This window comes from Camelina sativa, chromosome 14, assembly GCF_030686135.1.
Source record: "Camelina sativa cultivar CO46 ecotype springtype chromosome 14, ASM3068613v1".
Lineage (NCBI taxonomy): Eukaryota > Viridiplantae > Streptophyta > Magnoliopsida > Brassicales > Brassicaceae > Camelina > Camelina sativa.
Genome location: NC_141893.1, coordinates 18,771,039 through 18,794,498, shown reverse-complemented (window position 1 = coordinate 18,794,498; position 23,460 = coordinate 18,771,039). Strand labels below are relative to the sequence as shown.

Here is a 23,460-nt window from a genome sequence, read left to right as displayed (position 1 = left end):
CTTTACTGGCGGTTTTCTTCTCCGATTTGTTGTCGTGGAGACGGTTGAGTTTTGGGTTCATGACGGAGTGGATTTCGCGGAAAATATCTCCCCCTTCTTGGCAGTTATTTCCATATTGAGTACCACGTCTCAATATGCGCCAACTAATGATTCAACCATTCAGAATTGGCTCTATAAATTGGAACGAAAACTACGCTCAATCCACAAAAATCCCCTTCTAACTCTCTTCATACTCTCTATTCTCTGCGTTTTCACGAGCTCGTCACGACCATGGCCCACAATATCCGAAGAACGTTGCAAGACATCGATCTTGCGTTTGATGATGTTCCAATTGCCCTATCAATTGAAGTGGTCAACCAAGCCGCGGTGGCAAATCGATTCATCCTAATGGACATACATGTGATTCCACGGCGCCATAATCTTCATTCCATTGTTGCAGCGCTTCCCCGTTTGTGGGGACAAGGTGGATTAGTCCATGGACGAATTGTTGAAGGCAGCCCCTTTCAATTTGTGTTTCCTTCTAAAGAATCCATGGAAATGGTTTTACGACGTGGTCCATGGGCTTTTACGGAGCGGATGCTGGTACTTCAGAGATGGACACCTCTCATGCCCATGGCGATGCTCAACTACATACCATTTTGGATCCAAATCAGGGGCATTCCCCTCCTATTCCTCAATCAAGAAGTTTTTACCCACATTGGTCGGGCCATGGGGCAACTGATGGATGTAGACTACATTGAATGTGCAGCGGCCCTAGTGGAGTATGTGCGAGTCCGCATCAATTGGGATATTTGTGATCCTTTGCGCTTTTAGCGTCAATACCAATTCACTCCTAGCACCAACACCCTCCTTCGATTCCGCTATGAGCGACTCCGGGGATTTTGTGAGGTTTGTGGGATGCTAACCCATGATTCTGGCAACTGTCTGGTTCTAAATGGAGGTGGCAATGATTCCTCTGATGGGGATAGTGATGATGACAACAGACCAATCCCAAGAGGTCAACCTAACCGAGGTGTTCAGATAAGGGAGTAGAATGCTGAGGACCTTTCTGAAGATTATATGGGTCAAGCAGCAGCACCAGGGAATAATGGACATACCGACCATAATGATGAGAGTGACTACATCTTTGAAAAAATGGGCAACCCTAGCATGTGGGGAAGGGAACTGGATAACAATGATTTATTCAATCCTTGTCCTATTTTCCCAAATTCTTGTGGAGATATTCCAAGAGTGCAAAGGATCCCTTCCTGTATCAGCAACCCTATTGCATACAAATGTGATTTTATGACTCCAAAACCTGGCCAAAGCGGTGTTGCTCCACCATCCCGCAAATGGAAGCATGATCACTCATATGAAGTTGGACCAAGCAAGGTGACAACGGACCAGGATGGAGGCTCTGGTTCAACTAACATCCCCAATTAAACTACAACAACAGTGGGAGGCGCGGTGGGCGCTGAACCACCACTTCCACCATGAGGAAAACATGCTAGAACTGTCAGGGATTTGGCATAGACCTGACGGTTCGACGCCTAAAGGAGATATCATGGAAGTATCTCTGAGACATCATTTGCTTTTCCGAAACCAAGCAACAGGATGATTACATTCATGAAAAAGCCTATGAATTAGGATTTCCCAATTATGTAACAGTCCCACCTCTAGGTCTTAATGGAGGATTAGTCGTTCTTTGGAAGCCATCTGTTGATATTTCAATTCTGCTTCAATCCCCTAATCTTGTAGATTGCTTTGTCAAAAGTAATGGAAATAAATTCTATTTTTCTTTTGTCTATGGGCACTTAAATCCAAGTTATAGGAGTGATCTTTGGGAAAGAATAGAGAGGATAGGAATCGATAGGAGAAAATTGCTTTGGCTTATAGTGGGAGATTTTAATGATTTCCTAAGCAATAATGAAAAGAACGGGGATGTATAAGACCAGAAGCTAGTTTCTAGGAATTTAGAAATATGGTGAGACATTGTGATCTTAAATCAGAAGGGGAAAGAAAGGGAAACACTTTGTTACTTGTTGTTTAGACAGAACAATGGCGACAGCAGAATGGCACACAATGTTCTCTTCTTCAGAAACTATCTTCCTAGAATATGGCGAATCAGATCACCGACCTTTGGTATCAAATATTTCAAACAAAAAGAAGAGAGACAAGACTGCTTCAGATATGATAGTAGGTTAGTGAATAGAGATTTTTTCAGAGATTCTGTCTTAGCTCGATGGTTTGGAAGCAAAATCAAGTAAATGCCACAATAGCATTATCTGATAGGGTAAAGAATTGTAGGAAGCAAATTTCTAGATGGAAATGGAGGAACAGATCAAACGCTAAAGATAAAATTGCCCAAATACGAGCTCAGTTGGATAAAGCAGTTTCATCAGGCACATCTACACCAACAGAGAGGCAACAACTTAAAAGAGAACTCAATCAAGCTTACATTGATGAAGAGATTTACTAGAAACTCAAAAGTAGGAACAATTTATCAGAGATATGTATATATCATATACGTGTAGAGATCTACTTGTAATTAGTTTAACCCTAGCCTCCTTATGTACTATAAATATGTGTATAGCTCATTGTTATTAATAAAGAAATATTACAGCTTCTTTATGGTATCAGACCAAACGATCAAACCTAAATCTAAATTTTTTTAACCATTACGCCTCCTCCTCAATGACAACCTCCAGCAACGCATCTCCTTCCACCGTTGAAGTCATCATGACCTCTACCAAACCCCTGTTCAATGTTAACACATCCAATGTTACCAAACTCAATGACACCAACTACTTGATGTGGAGTCTCCAAATCCATGCTTTGATTGATGGCTACGAACTTGCTGGCTATCTTGATGGATTTCACCCTGCTCCATCTCCCACTGTTACGACTGATGCCGCACCAATACTGAATCCAGACTTCACTTTGCCAATTTTACTTGGAATCTGGTACCTCCTAATGCTCAACAAAATATTGTCGGCTGTCGGTGAGTGGTCACTACGAAGTTTCTGGCTGATGGTACTCTTGACCGTTACAAAGCCTGGTTAGTTGCTAAAGGCTTTCATCAACAGTATGGCAAGGATTATGCAGAAACCTTTAGTCATGTCATCAAGTCCACAACAACTCATGTTTTATTTGATGTTGCAGTGAAGAAAGCGTGGCCTATAAAACAACTAGATGTCAACAATGCATTTCTTCAGGGTGATCTTACTGAAGAGGTCTATATGTCGCAGCTGATGAATTTGTGGATAAAGATAGGCCCTCTTATGTTTGTCGGTTACGGAAACCGATCTATGGACTTAAGCAAGCTCCTCGTGCCTTGTATATGGCTCTTAAACAACATTTAGTTGATACAGGATTTTCAAATTCTCTTGCAGATGCTTCGTTATTCATTCGCAGCTTCGGACGCCACATCACATATGTTCTTGTTTATGTCGACGATATTATTGTCACCGGGAGCTAATCCACTATTTTCGCTGCTGTTCTTACTGCCTTTGCCGATCACTTCTCCATCAAAGATCCGGTTGATCTCCATTACTTTCTCGGTATTGAGGTAACATGCTCCAAACGTGATATGCATCTTATGTAACGAAAGTACATCACTGATCTCCTTCACAAAACAAACATGCTCAACGCAAAGCCCGTCTCCACACCACTACCAACAACGCCTAAACTCAAACTCGCCAGCGGTGCTCCTCTTGAAGATGCTTCTCAATATTGGTCTGTTGTGGGCAGTCTACATAATCTCTCGTTCACAAGGCCAAACATTTCTTACGCGGTTAAACGCCTTTCACAATTAATGCATCAACCAACACAAGAGCATTGGCAAGCCGCAAAACGAGTACTGAAATATCTAGCTGGCACTACTACTCATGGTATCTATCTACATCCCTCTTCACCTCTTTCCCTTCATTGTTTTTCAACGTCCCCGTCAAGTTACATGGCCTCTCTGATGCGGATTGGGCTGGGGACACCGATGATTATGTCTTGACAAATGGTTATGTCATTTACATGGGTCGTAATCCAATTTCGTGGTTCTCTAAGAAACAAAATGGTGTGGCTCGTTCATCGACGGAAGCGGAATATAGGGGTGTTGCAAACATTGCAGCCGAACTTCGTTGGTTGTGTTCCTTGTACTCTGAACTCAAGCTTGATATCCCTACTCTACTGGTTATCTATTGTGATAACGTCGGAGGCACCTACATTTGCGCGAATCTGGTCTTCCACTCGTGCATGAAACATATTGCACTTGACTATCATTTTATGTGGAATCAAATTCAGTCACACCAGCTTCGAGTCTCACATGTTTCTACACATGATCAGTTGGCTGACGCTCTTACCAAACCTTTCTCGCGAGCTCGGTTCCAGGAAGCATGTTTCAAGATTGGAGTCGTTAAACTCCCTCTATCTTGAAGGGGTGTATCAGAGATATGTATATATCATATAAGTTTAGGGATCTACTTGTAATTAGTTTAACCCTAGTCTCCTTATGTACTATAAATATGTGTGTAACTCATTGTTATTAATCAAGGAATATTACAGCCTCTTTACAATTGGGCTCATGCAGGAGATAAGAATACAAAGTTTTTTCATTCAGTGGTCAAAGAGAGGCATGCCCGTAATAAGATCCTCTCCATCACAGATCAGAATGGTGTTTATCATCGTGGTGATACTGAAATAGCAGAGGTTGTTGTTCAATATTTCGGAGAACTTTTCCAGTCATCAACACCTTCAATGAGTCATCAAGATGAAGTTTTCAGGGGATTTGAAAGAAGAGTAACACTTGAAATAAATGAAGAGCTAATTAAATAGGTTAGTATCACAAAAATCAGAAGAGTAGTCTTCAGTATAGGTTAACATAAAGCCCCTGGCATGATGGCTTTACAGGAGCTTTTATCATAAGTTTTGGGAAGACATTCAACCCACTATTATCCAAGAAGTTCGAGGAATTTTTGAAGAAGGAAGAATGACACCATATCAAAACCATACCAATACCTGCCTTATTCCAAAAACAGAAGCACCAACAACGATGAAGGAATTCTGACCTATCGCCGTCTGCAATGTTAGCTACAACATTATATCCAAGATATTGGTAAACTGACTCAAGAAACATCTTTCAGGCATTATATCGGAGAATCAAGCAGCATTTACACCGGGAAGAATGATCACTTACGACAATATTATAGCACATGAGGTTTTTCATGCACTTAAAGCGCGAAAGAGACAGTCTAAATCCTACATGGCTCTCAAGACAGACATAATGAAAGCATATGATCGCCTAGAATGGAGTTTCTTAGAAAGAAGTATGAAGTATATGGGGTTTGATAGGCGATGGATCCAATGGATAATGGAATGTGTTTCAGTGCTTATAAATGGGTCACCTAAAGGTTATATTACTCCAGAGAGAGGGATTCGACAAAGGAGATCCATTATCACCCTATCTATTTATTCTCTGTGCAGAGGTATTATCTCATTTGGTTCAAACAGCAGCGACATCAAGACAATTGCAAGGAATGAAGAGAAGTGATCATGGTCCATCAATTACTCATCTACTATTTGTTGATGACTCATGGTTCTTCATGCTAGCCAATGAAAAATCATGCAAAGCTATAAAGAATATATTAAGTAGATATGAAGAGGTTTCAGGGCTAGCGATCAACTTGAATAAGTCGGCAATAACTATTGGAACACGGGTCAAATCAGACGTAAAGACAAAAATGCGACGTATTTTGGGAATTCATAATGAAGGTGGTGGAGGAAAATACCTAGGTCTACCAGAAGAAGTAACCCAGAAGAAAACAGAAATGTTTCAATACATCACTTATAGATTCAAAGCAAAGACACAAAGGTGGAATAAAAGATTCCTGTCAGCGGGAGAAAAAAAACTACTACTCAAGTCTGTTGCAATTGCTTTACCAGAGTACTCCATGAATATTTTCAAGTTCCCTAAAGAGACATGTGAATAAATCAATTGTGTATTGTAAAAAATTTGGTGGGGAGACAGCGATACAAAAAATAATATGCATTGATTTGCATAGGATCGTATGGCAAGATCCAGATCAGAGGGTGGTATAGGATCGTATGCTTAAAATTTGTAAGCATAATTCTCAAGACATACTAGGTTGGAACTATACGACGAATGAGATATACATTGTTAAATCTGTGTTTTGGCTGGCGAATCAACTCTACATTGATCCACAAGTCCGACCACCACCAGATAATCCAGTTATCAAGTCCAAAGTCTGGAAACAACAGACAGCTCCAAAAACCAAACATTTCCTTTAGGAAAATACTGTCGGGATCACTCGCCTGTGGAGAGAATCTACGACTAAGATATATTAGTACTCACTCAACCCGTCGAAGATGTTGTCAAGCTGAGGAATCTACACAACACATACTGTTTGACTGTCCATATGTGCAGTTGGTGTGGCAGGCATCTGGCTTATTTTGGCGACAACTGCTACCCTAGAAGATAAAATGGAAACTATTCTATCAGGTATCATTGCCCAAAGCAATCAACAGTTACATCAGGTTGCTCTTCGTATCCTCTGGAGATTATGGACAAGTAAAAATTATCTACTTTTCCAAGAAAGATATTTTTTGTGGTATTCAGTGTTCCTAAAGGCTAGAAAAAATGCTAACGACCGGCTACAAGCACAAGAGTATATTCAGAGTCTAAACACCGGAATCAATACTTAAGGCCAAACCAATGGAAATGTATCAACAACCATAAACTGGCAACAACCTCCTGATGGATGGATCAAATGAAATTATGATGCCTCCTTCAATATCGATACTAGACAGTCAAAGCTGGTTGGATTATGTGAAATGAGATAGGTGGATTCTGTAGAAATTTCGACTGCATCTCCATTAGAAAGTAAATTACAAGCACTCTTCATTGCAATGCAACACAGTTGGAGTAAAGGATTCAGAAGAGTTATTTTTGAAGGTGACTGCAAGCAAAATTCAGAGATCCTCAATGGTAAGACCCTCAACTTTGGAAGCTATAACTGGATAAAGAAAATCAACTACTGGAGACCAGATTTGAGGAAGTCGAATTCAAATGGACACCAAAAAATAACAATCAACCAGCGGATCTATTATCAAAAGCAAATATACCAGATAATACTTGCTATCATGTCTATACATGTATTTCTAACCTTTTATTGCAACTAATTTTCATAATAAAGTAGTCGTTAAAAAATAATAATAATATAAGATTAAAAATGATTTTTCTTTTCTCTCTCATCTCACTCACACACACTCACACACGAACCCACACACAAAAACAACTCTCTCTCTATCTATTTGACAAATGTACTACTTTCCCTATTTATTTTAGAGAATATTGCACTCGGTCTTTCACACAAAATATTTACTTATACACCCACTTTTTGCTATAAGTATACTTTTGTCCTATGAAATTACATATTACCCCTCTAACTAAACTAGTTCTCTCCTTCCATATTACCAATCTCGATTCTTTTTCTTTTTCTTCGTCCCTTTTCTCTTCTACTTTATCCAATCTCACTTTTTTTTTTGGTTATCATCTTCTCACAAAATTCTCTCTTCTCACTGCCTCACATAATAATTTTTCTATTTCAATTAAATAAAAAAACCACCAAATCAACGACCAATTTTCTCACAAACCCTTTAATCCCCAAATGTTTCTTAAACTCTCATCTTCTATCTGCCGTTCCACAATCTTGCCAATTTCAACCAAACCCATCTTCAAATTGCTATCTTACCATCCTCTCAATCTCTTCGTCGTCTGCTCTCTCCCTCCTTAACAATGTCAAATTCACCTAACTCCCCTTCTATTCCAACAGCCACTAAACCCAAATTTTTTCGCTCACTCAAATTCCATCGGGGTTCTTGCTTCAGCAACGATCCAATAGCTCCTCCACCAAACCCTCTTATCATCGTTATAAGTGAAGCAAGCGAAGTTGGCAAAGATGCAGCCATCAACAAGCTTAAACAAGTTTGTCAAAGTCACCATTTTGTCGTCACAGATATGAGCCTTCCGATGAGGCCCACAAAAATTGACAGTAAATATTACTTCTTTGACTCTAAAGATGAGTTTTTTGTCAATGGTTGAGAAAGATGAGCTTCTTGAGTATGCACTTGTTTACGGAGATTACAAAGGGATACCTAAGAAGCAGATTCAAGAGCTCATGAGTAAAGGGTACGACATTGTTGTTGGCAATGTCTTGGATATATTTCAAATGACATAATCTTATTTAAAACTCCCACCTTTGAAAATACAAAATATTTAAAACTCCCACCTTTGAAAATACAAAATAAAAAATGATTTTTAAAAGAAAAACGTATATATTTGTTTTAGTGTTATGAAAAAAAATCTACTACACATAAAATTTTGGTAGTATAGTTTTATTATATTATTTTTGGTATATTTTCTGTATCAACAAAATTAGTTACTAGATATACCACAAATTTTGTTTTTCATATAATTTTTAATTTTTTGTCGTATAACTTTTTGTTGTTATATTTTGTTTTTGTAAATTATACAAATCATTTAATCTTTTTTAGTTATTTATCAAAAATACATAAAAACTAAAAAAATGATTATTATTAGGAAAAAGAAAAAAAATAGGTCAACACTAGTCAACACCGGTTAAAATAGTCAATATCGGTCAATGCTGGTCAACGTCGGATTCCGGCCTACCAAAAACCAGAATTAAATATTTATAGTATTGTACACATAACCTATATTTGTTTATAGATGTTATTATATAATGACAATAGTTCACATAGTTAATAGTACATTTATATTATTTATATATGTAATCATGTATTGGTATATACTTCAAATAGCTAACAATCATTTTTCCTTATTTTAAATAGTGAACAAACTACTTTCTCTATATTATTGTTTATAAAACGTACTAATTCTCAACATATCTCTAAATATAAACCGAATAAACCGATGACAGAACCAAACCAAACCAAACGTTAATATAATATATATATAGATCTGGGCAAACAATATAATAAATATTAAAATGACATTTGTAGAAGTTTCTTTACGCATGGAATTGAGGTTGTACATAATCCAAGTAAATTAATTAAAGAAAGACAACCGTCAACATATCTTTATCTGTAAGGGTAATTAATTTGGTGAAGAGAAAAAGCCATATCCATGTGTAGGCCTGGGATAAAAAATCGAACCGAAATAACCGAACCGAACCGAACCGAGATTTTTGGTGTTCGGTTCGGTTTCGGTTACAAGAGCATAACCGATCGGTAGAAATTATTTTGGGTATTCGGTTTTCGGTTATTTCGGTTCGGTTCGCCTTAACCGATCGGTTAACCGAAACAAAAACAAAACCCTACTTTTTTCTAATTCTAATCAAACTTAACCTAATAGCCGTTGTGAATCTCGATTCCTACTCTTCGATGACATATTGACATGAACTTTTCTATTTCTCCTTCTTATTATTTTTCTTCTTATCCTTGTTTATCTCCTCCTCCTTCTTCTTCTTCTTCTTATCCTTCTCCTTCTTCTTGTTGTTGTTCTTCTTCCTCCTCTTCATTCGATCTCTTCTTCTTCTTTTTCTTTCTTTCGGATATCTTTTATCTTCTTCTTCATATCATTTGTCGGATCTGCGAGGTTCGCCTAAAAGGTTTTGTCGCTGGTGTGTCTCCAGCTCGTCGATTCGTCAGAGGAAGCTCGTCGATTTGCTCACAAAAATCTCAAATATGTTTTTTTTTTCTTTTTGCTAATAGGCCTAATTTTTTTTTTAAGCCCAGTTCTCAAAGTTAAACTGGTCCAAAACTTTTGTTCTCATAACTGGCCCAATAGTCTTTTTTTAACAAAAGTAGACAAAATTTCGGTTTTAATTCTGAAAACCGAAAATTAACCGAAAACCGAAGTAACCGAACCGAATTTTATTTTGGTTAGGTTCGGTAACATTTTCAAATATCAAAATAAACCGAAAACTGAATTAACCGAACCGAATAAACCGAAATCCCAGGGCTATCCATGTGTACTCCCAAACAAACAAAACAACCCAAAAAAATTTAAAAGAAGCAAAACCGGCTACAGTAGGAGAATTCTCCAACTAAAACCGACACCTGTTGAGAACACAAAAGAGGTGATCACATGCCAATAGAATAATTTAAAGTATTTTTTTTAAATTCTTTTAAATCCAATAAGATCAAAGGCGGTACTTGATTCAAATATTCCACCAGTAAGGTTACAAAGACAAGAGTTAGTAATCCTCTGTGTCACAGTGTATAATAATACAGAGTAATTTTTTTAAAAAAAGGTTTTTGAAATAGAAGAAGAGTAGCTACCACTCCACTCTTTTCTCTCTCTCTCTCTATACATACGCTTCCTTGTGTTTTTGTTTTACTCGATCACCATTGTTGTTGCAATCGAAGATTTCTCTCTTTTTTTTTCCTTGGGAGATTTGTTTGGTGAAGAAGTAGAAAGATGGAGAAAAACACACCGGTTAGGAAACCACACATGTCGACGGCGGATCTACTAACTTGGCCGGAGAATCAACCGTTTGAGTCTCCCGCTCGCTCCGCTGCTAGATCGCATCAGGTACCTTAAACCTAATTCAGTTAGTTTCGAATGATCTCAGCCATCGGATTTATTTCTTTTTACAATTTACTACTAATTTCGCCATCTACAAGTTTGAATTTTTTTGATTCGTTTCTTATTTTTATTTTTTTCTTTTTCAAATTTTGAAATTGGGGGAAAACAATCTCAGCCGTTTCACTCAATTTTGTTAATTTCGCGATCTACGGATTTGATTTTGATTTGAAATTGTGGGAATTAATTACAGCCGTCGGATGGAATCAGCAAAGTGGTGTTTGGAGGACAAGTCACAGATGAAGAAATTGAGAGCTTGAACAAGAGGTGAGAGAGATCTGATCCTTTTTTTAATTTTTTTATTTTACAGAATTCGAAAATATGAATCGACGAACAAAAAACAAAAACGGTACTGTTTTTGATTTGATAATGTATAATAAATGCGGAACAATAAGTACGAAGAATCTGTTAACCGATGAGTGATTCTGTTCTGTCGTTTTTTTTTTTCTTAATGGTATGGTAGGAGAGAGTTTTTTTTTTAATTTCCATAATTAATGTCCTTAATTAGTAAGCATTTTTGGTATCTTTTCAATTCTAGTTTCCCTTTTTGATCTACTTCGTATCCTTCACGCTTCTCTAATTTGTCATTTGATAGAATTGATACTTGTACGATAAATCTCTGGTTATTTCTGGTTTAGATTGGTTATTGTACTTGGTTTAATATGGATCTGAAATTTTTACTATGACATGTATTATGTATATAGATAGACTAATATTGGGAGAGTTTTTGTTGTTAATGTTTTGGTTGTGTTATATTCAAAATCATGTTTTGTAGGAAGCCTTGTTCAAATTACAAGATGAAGGAGATCACAGGGAGTGGGATTTTCTCTGTGTATGAAGAAAATGATGATTCCGAGACAGGAAGTGCTAATCCGGCCACAAACGGCAAAACAAGAACATTCCAGGTTTGTGTTTTTTTTTTTTGTGCCTGTCTTCTTGAGAATTTGGATACATTTTGTAGTTTGTTTTAATCACCTTTTCTTGTGTGTACGTTTGGATTGTTTCAGCAACCACCAGCACCAATTGTGAGTCACATTTCGTTTGGGGAAGAAGAGATTGTTACACCGAAGAAGCCAGCGACGGTGCCAGAAGTGGCGAAGCAGCGTGAGCTCAGTGGTACATTGGAGTCTCAGTCTGATGCTAAGCTTAATAAGCAATTCTCAGATGCTAAGTGTAAGGAACTAAGTGGTCATAACATCTTTGCTCCACCACCTGAGATCAAAGCACGTCCTACTGTTCGTGCTTTGGCTTATAAAGACAACTTCGACTTGGGAGAATCAGATACCAAACCTGTAAACACTCTCTAAACTTATATTTCTTTTAACTAAGTTTCATCATCAGTATTATATAAAAGATCTTGGCTCTCTCTACTCATTGTTAATAACTTAGAGTTACACTAATTCTTGCAGGATGGGGAATTGAAGACGGCCAAGAAGATTCCGGACAGGAAGTTTACTGATTTGTCGGGAAACAATGTATTCAAAGGGGATGTTACATCTCCATCTTCAGCCACGGCTGAGAAGCTTCTAAGCACGGCGAAGTTGAAGGAGATAAGTGGCAATGACATATTTGCGGATGCAAAGGCTCAGTCTCGTGACTACTTTGGCGGTATTCGCAAACCACCGGGTGGAGAAAGCAGCATTGCCTTGGTCTAAACCAACCCTACCAATAATAATTATATAGCCCAAGATTAAAATTTCTCTACAAACTTAGAAGGTTCTAACTATTTATCATCATTAATAGATAATGTACTTTTGGATGTTTTTTTTTTCAATGTTTCCGGATTTGTGTGCTTGATGGTTATGAAATGATCAAGATAGGCAAATTTCGATCGGACTATTGCTGAATTTGTTATCGGAAAGCTAAATCTGGTCTCCTAGGACTTTGTGGAGTTGATTTGTTGTTGTGAGTTTAGATTTTTACAGACAATGGTTCACAACCGGTATAAATAAGATTAATATGCTTCCAACAACGAATGAGCAGGAAAACTTGATTTATCAGGCGTCCAAGTTAAAAAATTTATTTGGTTTGATCTGGTTTTTTTTTTATTAAATTAAAACTTTAAACAGTTTCAAAAAAATATTATAATATTTAAAAATTTTAAAAGTTTAAATATTATAAATATTAAAACTTTTAAAAGTTCTTAGCTTTTAAAAAGTTTTTAAATATTATAAGTTTTAAATTTTAAAAGGTTAAAATATTATAAATATTTAAAAATTTTAAAAGGTTCAAATTTTATATTTCGAAACCTTTTAAAAGTTTAAAATATTATAAATATTGATGCAAAACATAAATTATCTTATTTATCTACATTTGTGCTTTTTATTTCTTATGAGCTGTAAAACATATTTTTGTGTAAGATTTTATAGATGAGTTGATATTCTTTCATTAATTTTTTATTTTTGGGTCTAAGGAATAATGATTGACATTGCAAGACCTTAATTTGATGTTTGAGTCAAATTTTGAGGTTTAAAGAAGAAAGATGGACGACAAACACACATGTTTTATTAGCTATACATTGGCATGACCAGGGTACGGTTGTCACGGTTAAGGTTTATTAACCATCGGTTATGGTTAGAAATTTTTGTAACCTTAACCAGAACCGTTTAAGAAACGGTTAAACGGTTACGGTTATTTGATAATATGATACGGTTGATATTATTTGATGATATAATATATTATTTATTTATAATTAATATGTTCTTATAGTGTACTCATATTTCTATATATCATATGATTCATATTAAATAAATAATTATTAGCATATTTTATTATGTTTTTAAAATATTATAAATCAAGTAAGGATTTTGGTTTGAGAAGTTTCTAAACGCGTGGATCTAAAACCAAATAAGTATATGGATAAAATTGTCAATAATTGGGTGCATGTGTTGACTATGCTGGTAATCATGAATTTCACAAATTTTTTGAGAAAAGAAATGATTTTGTTCTTGGAGTTTGATGGGTTAACAAGTTGTGTGGTAGTCTAAAAAAGGTTTTTCAGTGGAGAATATGAAGAAGTTGATGAGGAAGAAGAAGAAAAAGAGTATAACGAAGAACCAAACGGTAAAAGTTATGATGACAATTAACACAAAATTTGACAATGAAAACGACAAGAAAGAATATGAAGAATAAGAAAACATTGAATAAAAAACACGAAAAGATAGGTGGTAGCGATCAATTAAATATGAAAACGAGTTAAATCATGATTATAAAATTGTTTCGTTTTACTGGTGGTCAAAGAAAATGGTTTAGGATATGTGAGGTCATCAGTTTGATTTGCCTCGCTTGGACGTCAAGTTAAATTTATGATTTTTTTTATCAGATTTGATTTTATAACATAACTGATTTTTATATTTTAAAAAATTGTGTATCTGAAATTTAATTTTTTTCATTAGTACTAATTTTAATTTTTTTTATGAGATAATATTTTATTACCGTAATCAATCATATATAATTTTTATCAAAATATATCAAATAAACCCACGCGTAGTGTGGTTTCAAAACCTAGTTAAGTAAATAATATAAGGAGTAGTAAAAATTACCAATTGAGGTGTTGATGGTTTGGTTGTGGTGCTGGAAGGTGGTCGGAGATGATGGTGGCTGGGGGTGGAAGGTGGCCAGAGGTGGAGGTTGTGAAGAAAGGTGGTGGAGGAAGGTAGCCGAAGTTGGTGGCTGTTGGAGGTGGTGGCCGGAGTTGGTGGCTGCCAGAGGTGGCCGGAAGTGATGACCGGAGTTGGTGGCCGCCGGAGGTGATGGCCAGAGGTAGCCGGTGGTGGTGGGCAGCGGTGGTGGTCGGAAGTAGTGGTAGAGGATGGTAATAGGGGTTAATCTTGTAATTATTATATAAAATACACATTATATCACCTTTTCATGGTTAGTATAGCTGAATTATAATTTTTTTTGGGTTATACAATGCAATTCTCAATTAGTGTGGTAGCCAAAATTGAAAATATATTTAGGAATATAGCACATTAATTCAAAATATTAAGTAAATAACACAAAGGGTAGTAAAAATTACCAATTGGGGTGTTGATGGTTTATTGGAGGTGGTGGTAGCTGGAGGTGGTGAATAAAGGTGATGGAGAAAGATGGCCGGAGTTGGTGGCTGTCGGAGGTGGTGGTCGTAGTTGGCAGCCGCCAGAGTTGGTGATGAACAAAGTTGGTGGCCGCCGGAGGTGATGGCTAGAGGTGGTGGCTGAAGGCGGTGGACGAAAATGGTGGTCGGAAGTGGTGGTAGGAAGTGGTGGTAGAGGGTGGTAATGGGGATTAATCTTGTGATTATTATATAAAATACACATTATATCACTTTTTTATGGTCAATATAGCTACTGAATAAATTTTTAAGTTTTTTTGGATTATACAATGCAATTTCCCTAAATACTATCTTTTTCTTTTTCTTTTATTTCTCGTTAGTTAAGTAAAGAGATGTTGATTACAATGTACATCACATAAAAAAAAATTAAAAAAAAAAGAGCTCTGGAGGCGATTCTAGGGTTTCGACGGATGGCTGGCGAGATGCAACTATGGAGGATATTGGTGAGAGGGAACGGCCTCCGAGTGACCCACCGGATAAGCCAGGAGTCTGGGTGAGGAAGGATATGGGTAGTCTAGTACAGGGAGACTGGTCCCGGAGGAGGTGGTTGGCGATGAGTTTGTTGTGGAGAGAGTGAGGTTGGAGTTCCCTAATGGGGCGGATGGGGAACCGGTGATCACAATTGAGAAGGAGGTTTGTGGAAGAACTGTATGGTGGTCAAGGTTCTCGCGCGAACTGTTCCGATAGCAGTGTTAAGTCGAAGATTGAGGGACATGTGGAAACCGAGTTCTCTGATGCATATTATGGATCTTTGATATGTCTATATTTTGCATCTCCTTAGCATGTATTTGTCATGCATTTAGCTACGATAACTAGTCTTTTTGCATCATTTTAGAACCTCTTTTATACACTTTGCATGTTTAGGAAGTTTTTGCATCATCCTTGCATACATTGTGCATTTCGGAGTATTTCAGGTGTCTAGGAGACGTCGGAAACGCAGACGATCGAACCAAGCAATCGAGCCACTCTCAGTGGCACCAATCGAGCCAGTCTCAGCGGCACCAATCGAGCCACTCTCAGCGGCAACAATCGAGCCAGCCTCAGCGGCACCAATCGAGCCACTCTCACCCAAGCAATCGAGCCACTCTCCGCTGCGCAATCGAGCCACTTTCACTTACTCAAACGAGCCACTGTCGCCCACTCCGACTCGATGCACATGTCAGGAAGACATTTTGTCTTACACGCTTCAGGAGATTCCCAAACCGACGCTTAACCTTGTCGTTTTAAGTTTTAGGGATTTACATGTTTTTACTAGAAATAAGTTTGGTTAAGTCTTGGCTGGAGACATCTTATCTTTTATCTCGTTTTCTTTTCTAAGGTTTGCCCTAGCCACCAAAAAACGCTCTGAGACTTGTAATCCGACATCTCCGAGTTTATTCAGTTTTGGCACTTGATTTCTTCTACAAAGTTTTTCTTCTCATTTCTATCTATCTACTATGCTTTGTTCAATGTTTTCTGGATTGTATCTTTGGTGATGATTTCCGGATCTGAGTAGTGTTAAGTTCTTGGGGATGGGATAGACTAGGTGGAGGATCTTAGGATGTAGGGTGTTTAAGCTTTGATTTGTATGATTCCCTTCTGGACTAGTGTTAGAATTACTAGTTTCCCTCTGATAAATTGGAACTAGGTTCGAGACATTTCCACACCCAAAAGGTGTTTGTTGAAATGTCTGACCAACTAGTGCCAGAGACTTACGTTCCTAGCCTAAGAGATTAGTTGTCTAGGATGTTTGTTGACGTGAATGAACTTGTTTGTCATGCCTGCTCGACCATGTTTCTCTAGCGAGAGCTAGGTATGGAAGTGGTTGAGTCTGAGTAGCTTTTGCCAAGAGATTGGATTAGCTAAGTTGTGATGTTCATTGTTTAGGGATAGTTTGCTTGTCGTATGTTAAACACTATGTAGACTAGGATACTCCACCGACATCAATTACTCCCATCCTTAGGACTTTTATATTCTTGATTGATATTACATTCCTGAGACTGTTTCGTTTCTTCATGCTTAGAATCGTTTTCGTTTTTACTTTCGTTTACTTCTTGCCATACATTTTTGTTTCTAGTTCTGTAGTCAATTTCCGTTTTGTATTTTCATAATTCTAGGATTGTTAGATAAAAACACTCTCTTTGAATTGGCTTGACTTGTGAAATCCTGATTGCATCTTGAGCGATAGTAAAGTTTCCCAACTGGATTGACAACTTAAGTATTACAACTGCATAAGGTTAATTGAACCTGCTAGGATAGACATACAAAAATCCTAGTATCAATTTGGCGTCGTTGCCATTTGGGAATTGTTTTGTTACATTTAAGATTTCAAGTTTTGCAAGATTAAGTTCTATCCCACTTATCATTCTGAGTACTGACTTCTTTTGGTTGTCTGCTTGTTTGTTTTGCATCTCAGGAACCTGTTGATTGCAACGTTGCATGCACACCAGATAAAGAGAACATCAAAACCTCCTTCCTGCTATCGACGATATCAATCGGTTACAATGACCACGACAAGCTCGACAACTCACTGATCATCCCGCACCCGTCACAATGGAACAACCGAATGGACCACATTCGGGACCGCGACACATTGGTGCTGGGGATGCACCGAACACTCATACTAAGCGTGCTGGAATCGTCCATCCCGCCGTGCAGAACAACAACTTCGAAATCAAGAGTGGTCTCATCTCCATGATCCAAGGAAACAAGTTTCACGGGTTGCCTATGGAGGATCCACTCGACCACTTGGACGAGTTCGACCGCCTGTGCAGTCTCACCAAGATCAACGGGGTGAGTGAGGATGGTTACAAGTTGCGCCTTTTCCCATTCTCCCTGGGAGACAACGCTCATCAATGGGAGAAAAACCTCCCCAAGGGATCAATCACCACCTGGTATGGTTACAAGAAAGCATTCTTGGCCAAGTATTTCTCCAAACTCAGAACAGCACGTCTCAGGAATGAGATTTCCAGCTTCACTCAGAAGAGCTTAGAATCATTATGTGAAGCCTGGGAGCGTTTCTAGGGTTACCATAGCCAGTGTCCACACCATAGTTTCAGCAACGAGTCACTACTGAGCACTCTCTACCGTGGTGTACTACCAAAGATCCGTATGCTGCTTGACACTGCTTCTAATGGTAATTTTCTGAACAAAGACGTAGAGGAAGGATGGCAACTGGTGGAGAATCTCGCTCAGTCTGACAGCAACTACAATGAAGACTATGACCGCACAGTTCGCGGTGACGCTGGGTCTGAGGAGAAGTACAAGAAAGACTTCAAGAATGTCAATGAGAAGCTTGACCGTATCTTGCTAAGCCAGTTGAGGAGCGTCCACTTTGTATCTGAGGATTACCCTTTCCAAGTTCCAGATGGGGAGGGTGAGCAGACTGAGGAGATCAGCTATGTCCAGAATCAGGGTGGGTACAACAAAGGTTACAACCAAGACAAGGCAAACCCCAATTTGTCTTACCGAAGTAACAATGTTGCCAATCCACAAGTACAGGTGTATCCGCCTCAACAACAACAACAAGGTCAACAAAAACCTTTTGTGCCCTACAATCCGGGATTCGTTCCCAAACAACAAATCCAGCAAGGTTACCAGGCTCCATCAGGACCACCGCCAGGATTCCGCCCTCAACCAGTTCAGCCTACTCCAACCCCAGATCAAGAAATGAAGCACATGATGCAACAACTTCTTTAGGGTCAAGCTAGCGGATCTATGGATACTGCTAAAAAGTTTGCTGATCTTAGTAATAGGATGAAATGTTCCTACAATGATCTGAACGCCAAATTCGAAGCCCTGAACTCAAAGATAAGGTATATGGAAGGCCAATCTGCTTCTACTTCTGCACCAAACTCTGGCCAATACCTAGGGAAAGCTGTTCAGAATCCCAAGGAGTTTGCAAATGCAATTACGCTGAGAAGTGGGAAAACATTGCCTCCCAGACAGGGAGTTCCCGACGTCACTGAGGACAGTGAAAAATTAGATGGGGAGGATTTTGTTCAGGATGACGCTCAGATGGAGAACCCAGTCGAAGCAGTCAAAGATCCATTCGAGCCAGTGAAGCAGTCCGAACCTAAAGCTGTTAAGGAACTTGTTGTTCCTGATGACAAACCTGCGAGATTCATACCTCCACCATACAAGCCTCCTCTACCATTCCCGGTGAGGTTTAAGAAGCAACTTACTGAGAAATACAAAGCTATGTTCGAACAACAAGTCAAGGAGATTGAGTTGAGGATGCCATTGCTGGATGCATTCGCAATTGTTCCTCACTACCAGAAATTCCTCAAGGACCTAGTAATGGAGAGATCAAAAGAAGTTCAAGGGATGGTGGTTCTAAGTCTTGAGTGCAGTGCAATCATCCAGAAGAAGATTGTACCCACGAAGCTCAAAGATCCTGGATCATTCACTCTACCTTGCTCCCTTGGACATATGTCGTTCGATAGGTGTCTATGTGACCTTGGCGCTTCAGTTAATCTGATGCCATTCTCTGTGGCTAAGAGGTTGGGTCTTACAAGGTTTAAGGGTTCCGACATCTCCCTCATCCTTGCATATAGATCAGTGAGACTTCCACATGGTATTTTAGAGGACTTACCTGTCAGGATCAGAGACGTGGAAGTGCCAACCGACTTTGTGGTTCTGGAGATGGATGAAGAACCAAAAGATCCTCTGATCTTAGGAAGACCATTCCTGGCGACTGCTGGAGCCATCATTGATGTCAGAAATGGCAAGATTGACCTCAATCTGGGCGACGACTTCACTATGAATTTTGACATCAAGGATACCTTGAAGAAGCCAACGATAAGAGGACAAGTCTTCTACATTGAAGAGATGGATAAATTGGCTGATGAGTTGTTGGAGGAATTAGCTGAGGAGGATCATCTCAAGATTGCTTTGACCAAGGGTGGAGAAGAAGGGTTCCTGCATGAGGAGACCACTTGTTACAAGAATCTGCTAGATTTCCACAGAGAAACGGATGGATAAGAGGAACTCGGGCAGCTATCTGACGCAGAGGAGGTACGTGCAGTTGAGACAGAAAGTTCAGAACGTGATATCTCCCACTCGACCGACGACAAGACCCGAATCGAGACACGGAATTCCTGCTCGTTCGATTCGCACCCCTCCCACTCGACCATGATCATTCCAGACTCCCATGCTGACGATTGGTCGGAACTGAAAGCTCCAAAAGTAGAACTCAAAACTCTCCCCTCCGGGCTCAGGTACGTTTTTCTGGGAACCAATTGTACTTATCCTGTCATAGTGAATGCTAGGTTGGTGATGATGAATTGGGGTTGCTAGTAACTGAGCTTAAGAAATATAGAAAGGCTATAGGTTATTCTTTAGATGATATCAAGGGAATCTCACATAGTCTTTGCACACATAGGATCAATCTTGAAAATGAGTCTTATGCTAGCATTGAACCCCAAAGGAGATTGAATCCTAACCTGAAGGAAGTAGTAAAGAAAGAAATTTTAAAACTGCTTGATGCTGGAGTTATCTATCCTATCTCTGATAGTACTTAGGTATCTCCAGTGCACTGTGTACCTAAGAAGGGAGGCATAACTGAGATAAAAAACGAAAAAAATGAGTTAATCCCAACTAGGACCATCACAGGACATAGGATGTGCATTGATTATAGGAAGTTGAATGCTATTTCTAGGAAAGATCATTTTCCTCTGTCTTTCATTGATCAAATGTTAGAGAGACTAGCTAGTCATCCTTATTACTGTTTCCTTGATGGGTATAGTGGATTCTTTCAAATCCCTATCCACCCAAATGATCAGGAAAAAACAACATTTACTTGTCCTTATGGCACTTTTGCCTACAGACGCATGCCATTTGCTTTGTGCAATACTCCTGCCACCTTTCAAAGGTGCATGACATCGATTTTCTCGGATTTGATTGAGGAGTCAGTGGAAGTGTTTATGGATGACTTTTCTGTATACGGTTCCACTTTCTCCTCCTGTTTGTTAAATCTGCGCAGGGTATTGACGTGTTGTGAGGAGACGAACCTGGTGTTGAACTGGGAAAAGTGCCACTTCATGGTTGAAGAAGGGATCGTTCTGGGACAAAAAATTTCTGAGAAAGGAATTAAAGTTGACAAAGCTAAGATTGAGGTCATGGTTCAGCTTCAACCGCCTAAGACAGTGAAGGACATCAAAAGTTTTTTGGGACATGCTGGGTTTTACAGAAGATTCATCAAGGGCTTCTCAAAAATTGCAAGACCACGAACAAGGTTGCTGTGCAAGGAGGTTGAGTTAGAATTCGATGCGGCATGTTTGGAAGCCTTCAGCAAGATCAAGGAGGCGTTGGTTTCAACACCCATAGTACAAGCTCCAAATTGGGATCACCCTTTTGAGATCATGTGTGATGCTTCAGACTTCGCAGTTAGAGCTGTTCTAGGACAGCTTATTGACAAGAAGCTTCATGTCATCTACTACGCAAGTCGCACCTTGGACAAGACTCAAGGAAGGTATGCTACCACAGAGAAGGAGCTCCTAGTAGTTGTGTTTGCATTCGAAAAATTCAGGAGTTACCTTGTGGGTTCGAAGGTCATAGTGTATACCGACCATGCTGCTTTGAGACACATCTATTCAAAGAAGGATACCAAGCCGAGACTGCTGAGATGGATTCTGCTACTTCAGGAGTTTGACATGGAGATAGTTGACAAGAAAGGCATAGAGAACGGAGTTGCAGATCACTTGTCAAGAATGAGGATTGAAGATGTTGTTCCAATTGATGACTCAATGCCTGAGGAACAACTTCTGGTCGCCCAGGTTTGTGAGCGAATGCATGACACAGGGGTTGAGAACCTCAAAATCAGATGCATGTCGATCACTTCTGAGACTGCACCATGGTATGCAGATGTCGTGAATTACAAGGTATGTGGAGAAGTTCCTGATGACATGGATCCCTACAGGAAGAAAAAGTTTTTCAGAGAGGTCAACCACTACTTCTGGGATGAACCCTATCTGTACAAGAGAGGTCCTGACGGTCTGTTCAGAAGATGCATAGCAGAAGGAGAAGTACAGGGAGTGCTTGAGCACTATCACGGCTCCACCTATGGAGGTCACTTTGCCACGTTCAAGACAGCTCAGAAAGTTCTTCAATCGGGTCTCTGGTGGCCAACCTTATTCAAGGACATTAATAGCTTCATCACCAAGTGTGATGCTTGTCAGAGGATGGGCAACACCACAAGGAGAAACGAGATGCCTCAGAATCCGATCGTGGAGTAGAGATATTTGATGTTTGGGGCATAGACTTCATGGGACCTTTCAACCCTCCATCAAATGGTAATGTCTATATTCTGGTGGCAGTTGATTATGTTTCTAAGTGGGTTGAAGCCATTGTCAGTCCTACCAATGATCACAAGGTTGTTCTGAAACTGTTCAAAAGTATAATTTTTCCAAGGTATGGGATACCCAGAGCAGTGATCAGTGACGGGGGAACTCACTTCATCAACAAGGTGTTTGAAAGCATGCTGAAGAAATACGGTGTCAAGCACAAGGTGTCTACTATGTATCACCCTCAGACCAGCGGATAGGTTGAAGTTTCGAACAAACAAATCAAGGGTATTCTGTCAAAGATTGTCGGGATTTCGAAGAAAGATTGGTCTGTCAAGCTGGACGAGACTCTCTGGGCGTACAAAACAGCATTCAAGACGCCAATAGGCAGAACACCATTCCAGTTGGTATATGGTAAAGCATGTCATCTCCCTGTGGAGGTTGAATAGAAGGCGCTTTGGGCTATCAAATTGCTGAACTTGGATATTAATACAGCTTAAGCTAAGAGAACTCTTGATCTACATGAGTTGGAAGAAATCTGACTTGATGCCTCTGAGAGCTCAAAGATTTACAAAGAAAGAACCAAGAATTTTCATGATAAGAAAATTGTTGTCAATGAGCTCAAGACTGGAGATCAGGTTTTGCTTTTCAACTCCAAACTTAAGTTTTTTCCTGGAAAGCTTAAGTCAAGGTGGTCTGGACCTTTTGATGTCAAGGAAGTTCTGCCATTCGGAGCCATCACTCTTCTGAACAAAGATGGTAGCGAGTACACTATAAATGGTCAGAGAGTCAAGAAATATTTAGCTGATCAAGTCCGACCAGAGGGGTTTTCTGTGCTCCTCTATGAACCCCAAAAGGCATAAAAAGATGAAAAGTCAAGCTACGGACTTTAAACAAGCTCATTTGAGAGGAAGTCCCAAAGCTATCACTGTAAATATTCTTTAGGATCTTTTTGTTTTTGATTTTTGTTTTTGGTTTTCTATGTGTTCAGGAGTCTACAGAAAGGAGTACGGACAACGAAAAAGGAAAAGTGATAGTGACAATCAAAGAGTGAGTTTGGAGTAAAGCTGAGCAAGATAAGGTTTACAGAAGAAATAGAGGATACAGAAAAATCAAAAGAAAGGGAGAGTCAGACAAAGTGTGTTGGTGTTACTCAGAACAAAAAAAAAATATATAGAGAAGGAATCTTTACAGTTCGCGACCCTACTTCCTTCTTCTTTTTCCACCACCCACGAAATCACCTTGTCCCCCCCCCTCTTTTCACAAACTCACTTGCCCATCATGTCACTCTCTCCCATCCCCTGCCCCCTCTCACCAAACATGTTATCCTTTTGTCCCATCAACCCACTACACCCTCACAACTCTCCTTCTATTTGGATATTCTCTCATCTCTCTTTTACTCTCACCCACCAACCATTACTCAATCACTCTCGTCACTCTCACTCTCCCTTTGCTCAATTTCACGAAGAAACCACCACCAACTCACACAG

General features: G+C 39.2%; 2 protein-coding genes, 1 non-coding gene and 1 pseudogene across 3 annotated transcripts; 3 read left to right on the top strand and 1 right to left on the bottom strand.

Annotated features, from left to right (window-relative positions):
- The first annotated feature begins 270 nt into the window (after positions 1-270).
- On the top strand, positions 271-1,032 carry LOC147928405 (uncharacterized). The gene is made up of 2 exons (XM_087486127.1): positions 271-771; positions 814-1,032. Exons 1-2 carry the CDS (start codon positions 271-273, stop codon positions 1,030-1,032), a joined length of 720 nt encoding a protein of 239 aa, XP_087342253.1.
- A 6,626-nt stretch (positions 1,033-7,658) lies between these two features.
- On the top strand, positions 7,659-8,228 carry LOC147928404 (guanylate kinase 3, chloroplastic pseudogene; annotated as a pseudogene).
- Positions 8,229-10,087: 1,859 nt separating this feature from the next.
- Positions 10,088-12,454, top strand: LOC104742075 (uncharacterized). Its single transcript, XM_010463034.3, has 5 exons — positions 10,088-10,564; positions 10,809-10,882; positions 11,391-11,520; positions 11,623-11,907; positions 12,025-12,454. Exons 1-5 carry the CDS (start codon positions 10,451-10,453, stop codon positions 12,268-12,270), a joined length of 849 nt encoding a protein of 282 aa, XP_010461336.2. The 5' UTR covers positions 10,088-10,450; the 3' UTR covers positions 12,271-12,454.
- A 5,182-nt stretch (positions 12,455-17,636) lies between these two features.
- LOC147928403 (small nucleolar RNA R71) lies at positions 17,637-17,743 on the bottom strand. The gene has a single exon (XR_015581107.1). It is a non-coding gene; the product is annotated as a small nucleolar RNA R71 (small nucleolar RNA).
- Positions 17,744-23,460: the final 5,717 nt, after the last annotated feature.

Excerpts from the sequence above, each read along its gene's own strand:
- LOC104742075 (XM_010463034.3), top strand. The coding sequence starts at position 10,451 with ATGGAGAAAAACACACCGGTTAGGAAACCACACATGTCGACGGCGGAT. Across the intron at positions 10,883-11,390 it reads ATTGAGAGCTTGAACAAGAG|GAAGCCTTGTTCAAATTACA; the intron begins GTGAGAGAGATC and ends CATGTTTTGTAG. Across the intron at positions 11,521-11,622 it reads GCAAAACAAGAACATTCCAG|CAACCACCAGCACCAATTGT; the intron begins GTTTGTGTTTTT and ends GGATTGTTTCAG.
- LOC147928405 (XM_087486127.1), top strand. The coding sequence starts at position 271 with ATGGCCCACAATATCCGAAGAACGTTGCAAGACATCGATCTTGCGTTT. Across the intron at positions 772-813 it reads CCCTAGTGGAGTATGTGCGA|CGTCAATACCAATTCACTCC; the intron begins GTCCGCATCAAT and ends TTGCGCTTTTAG.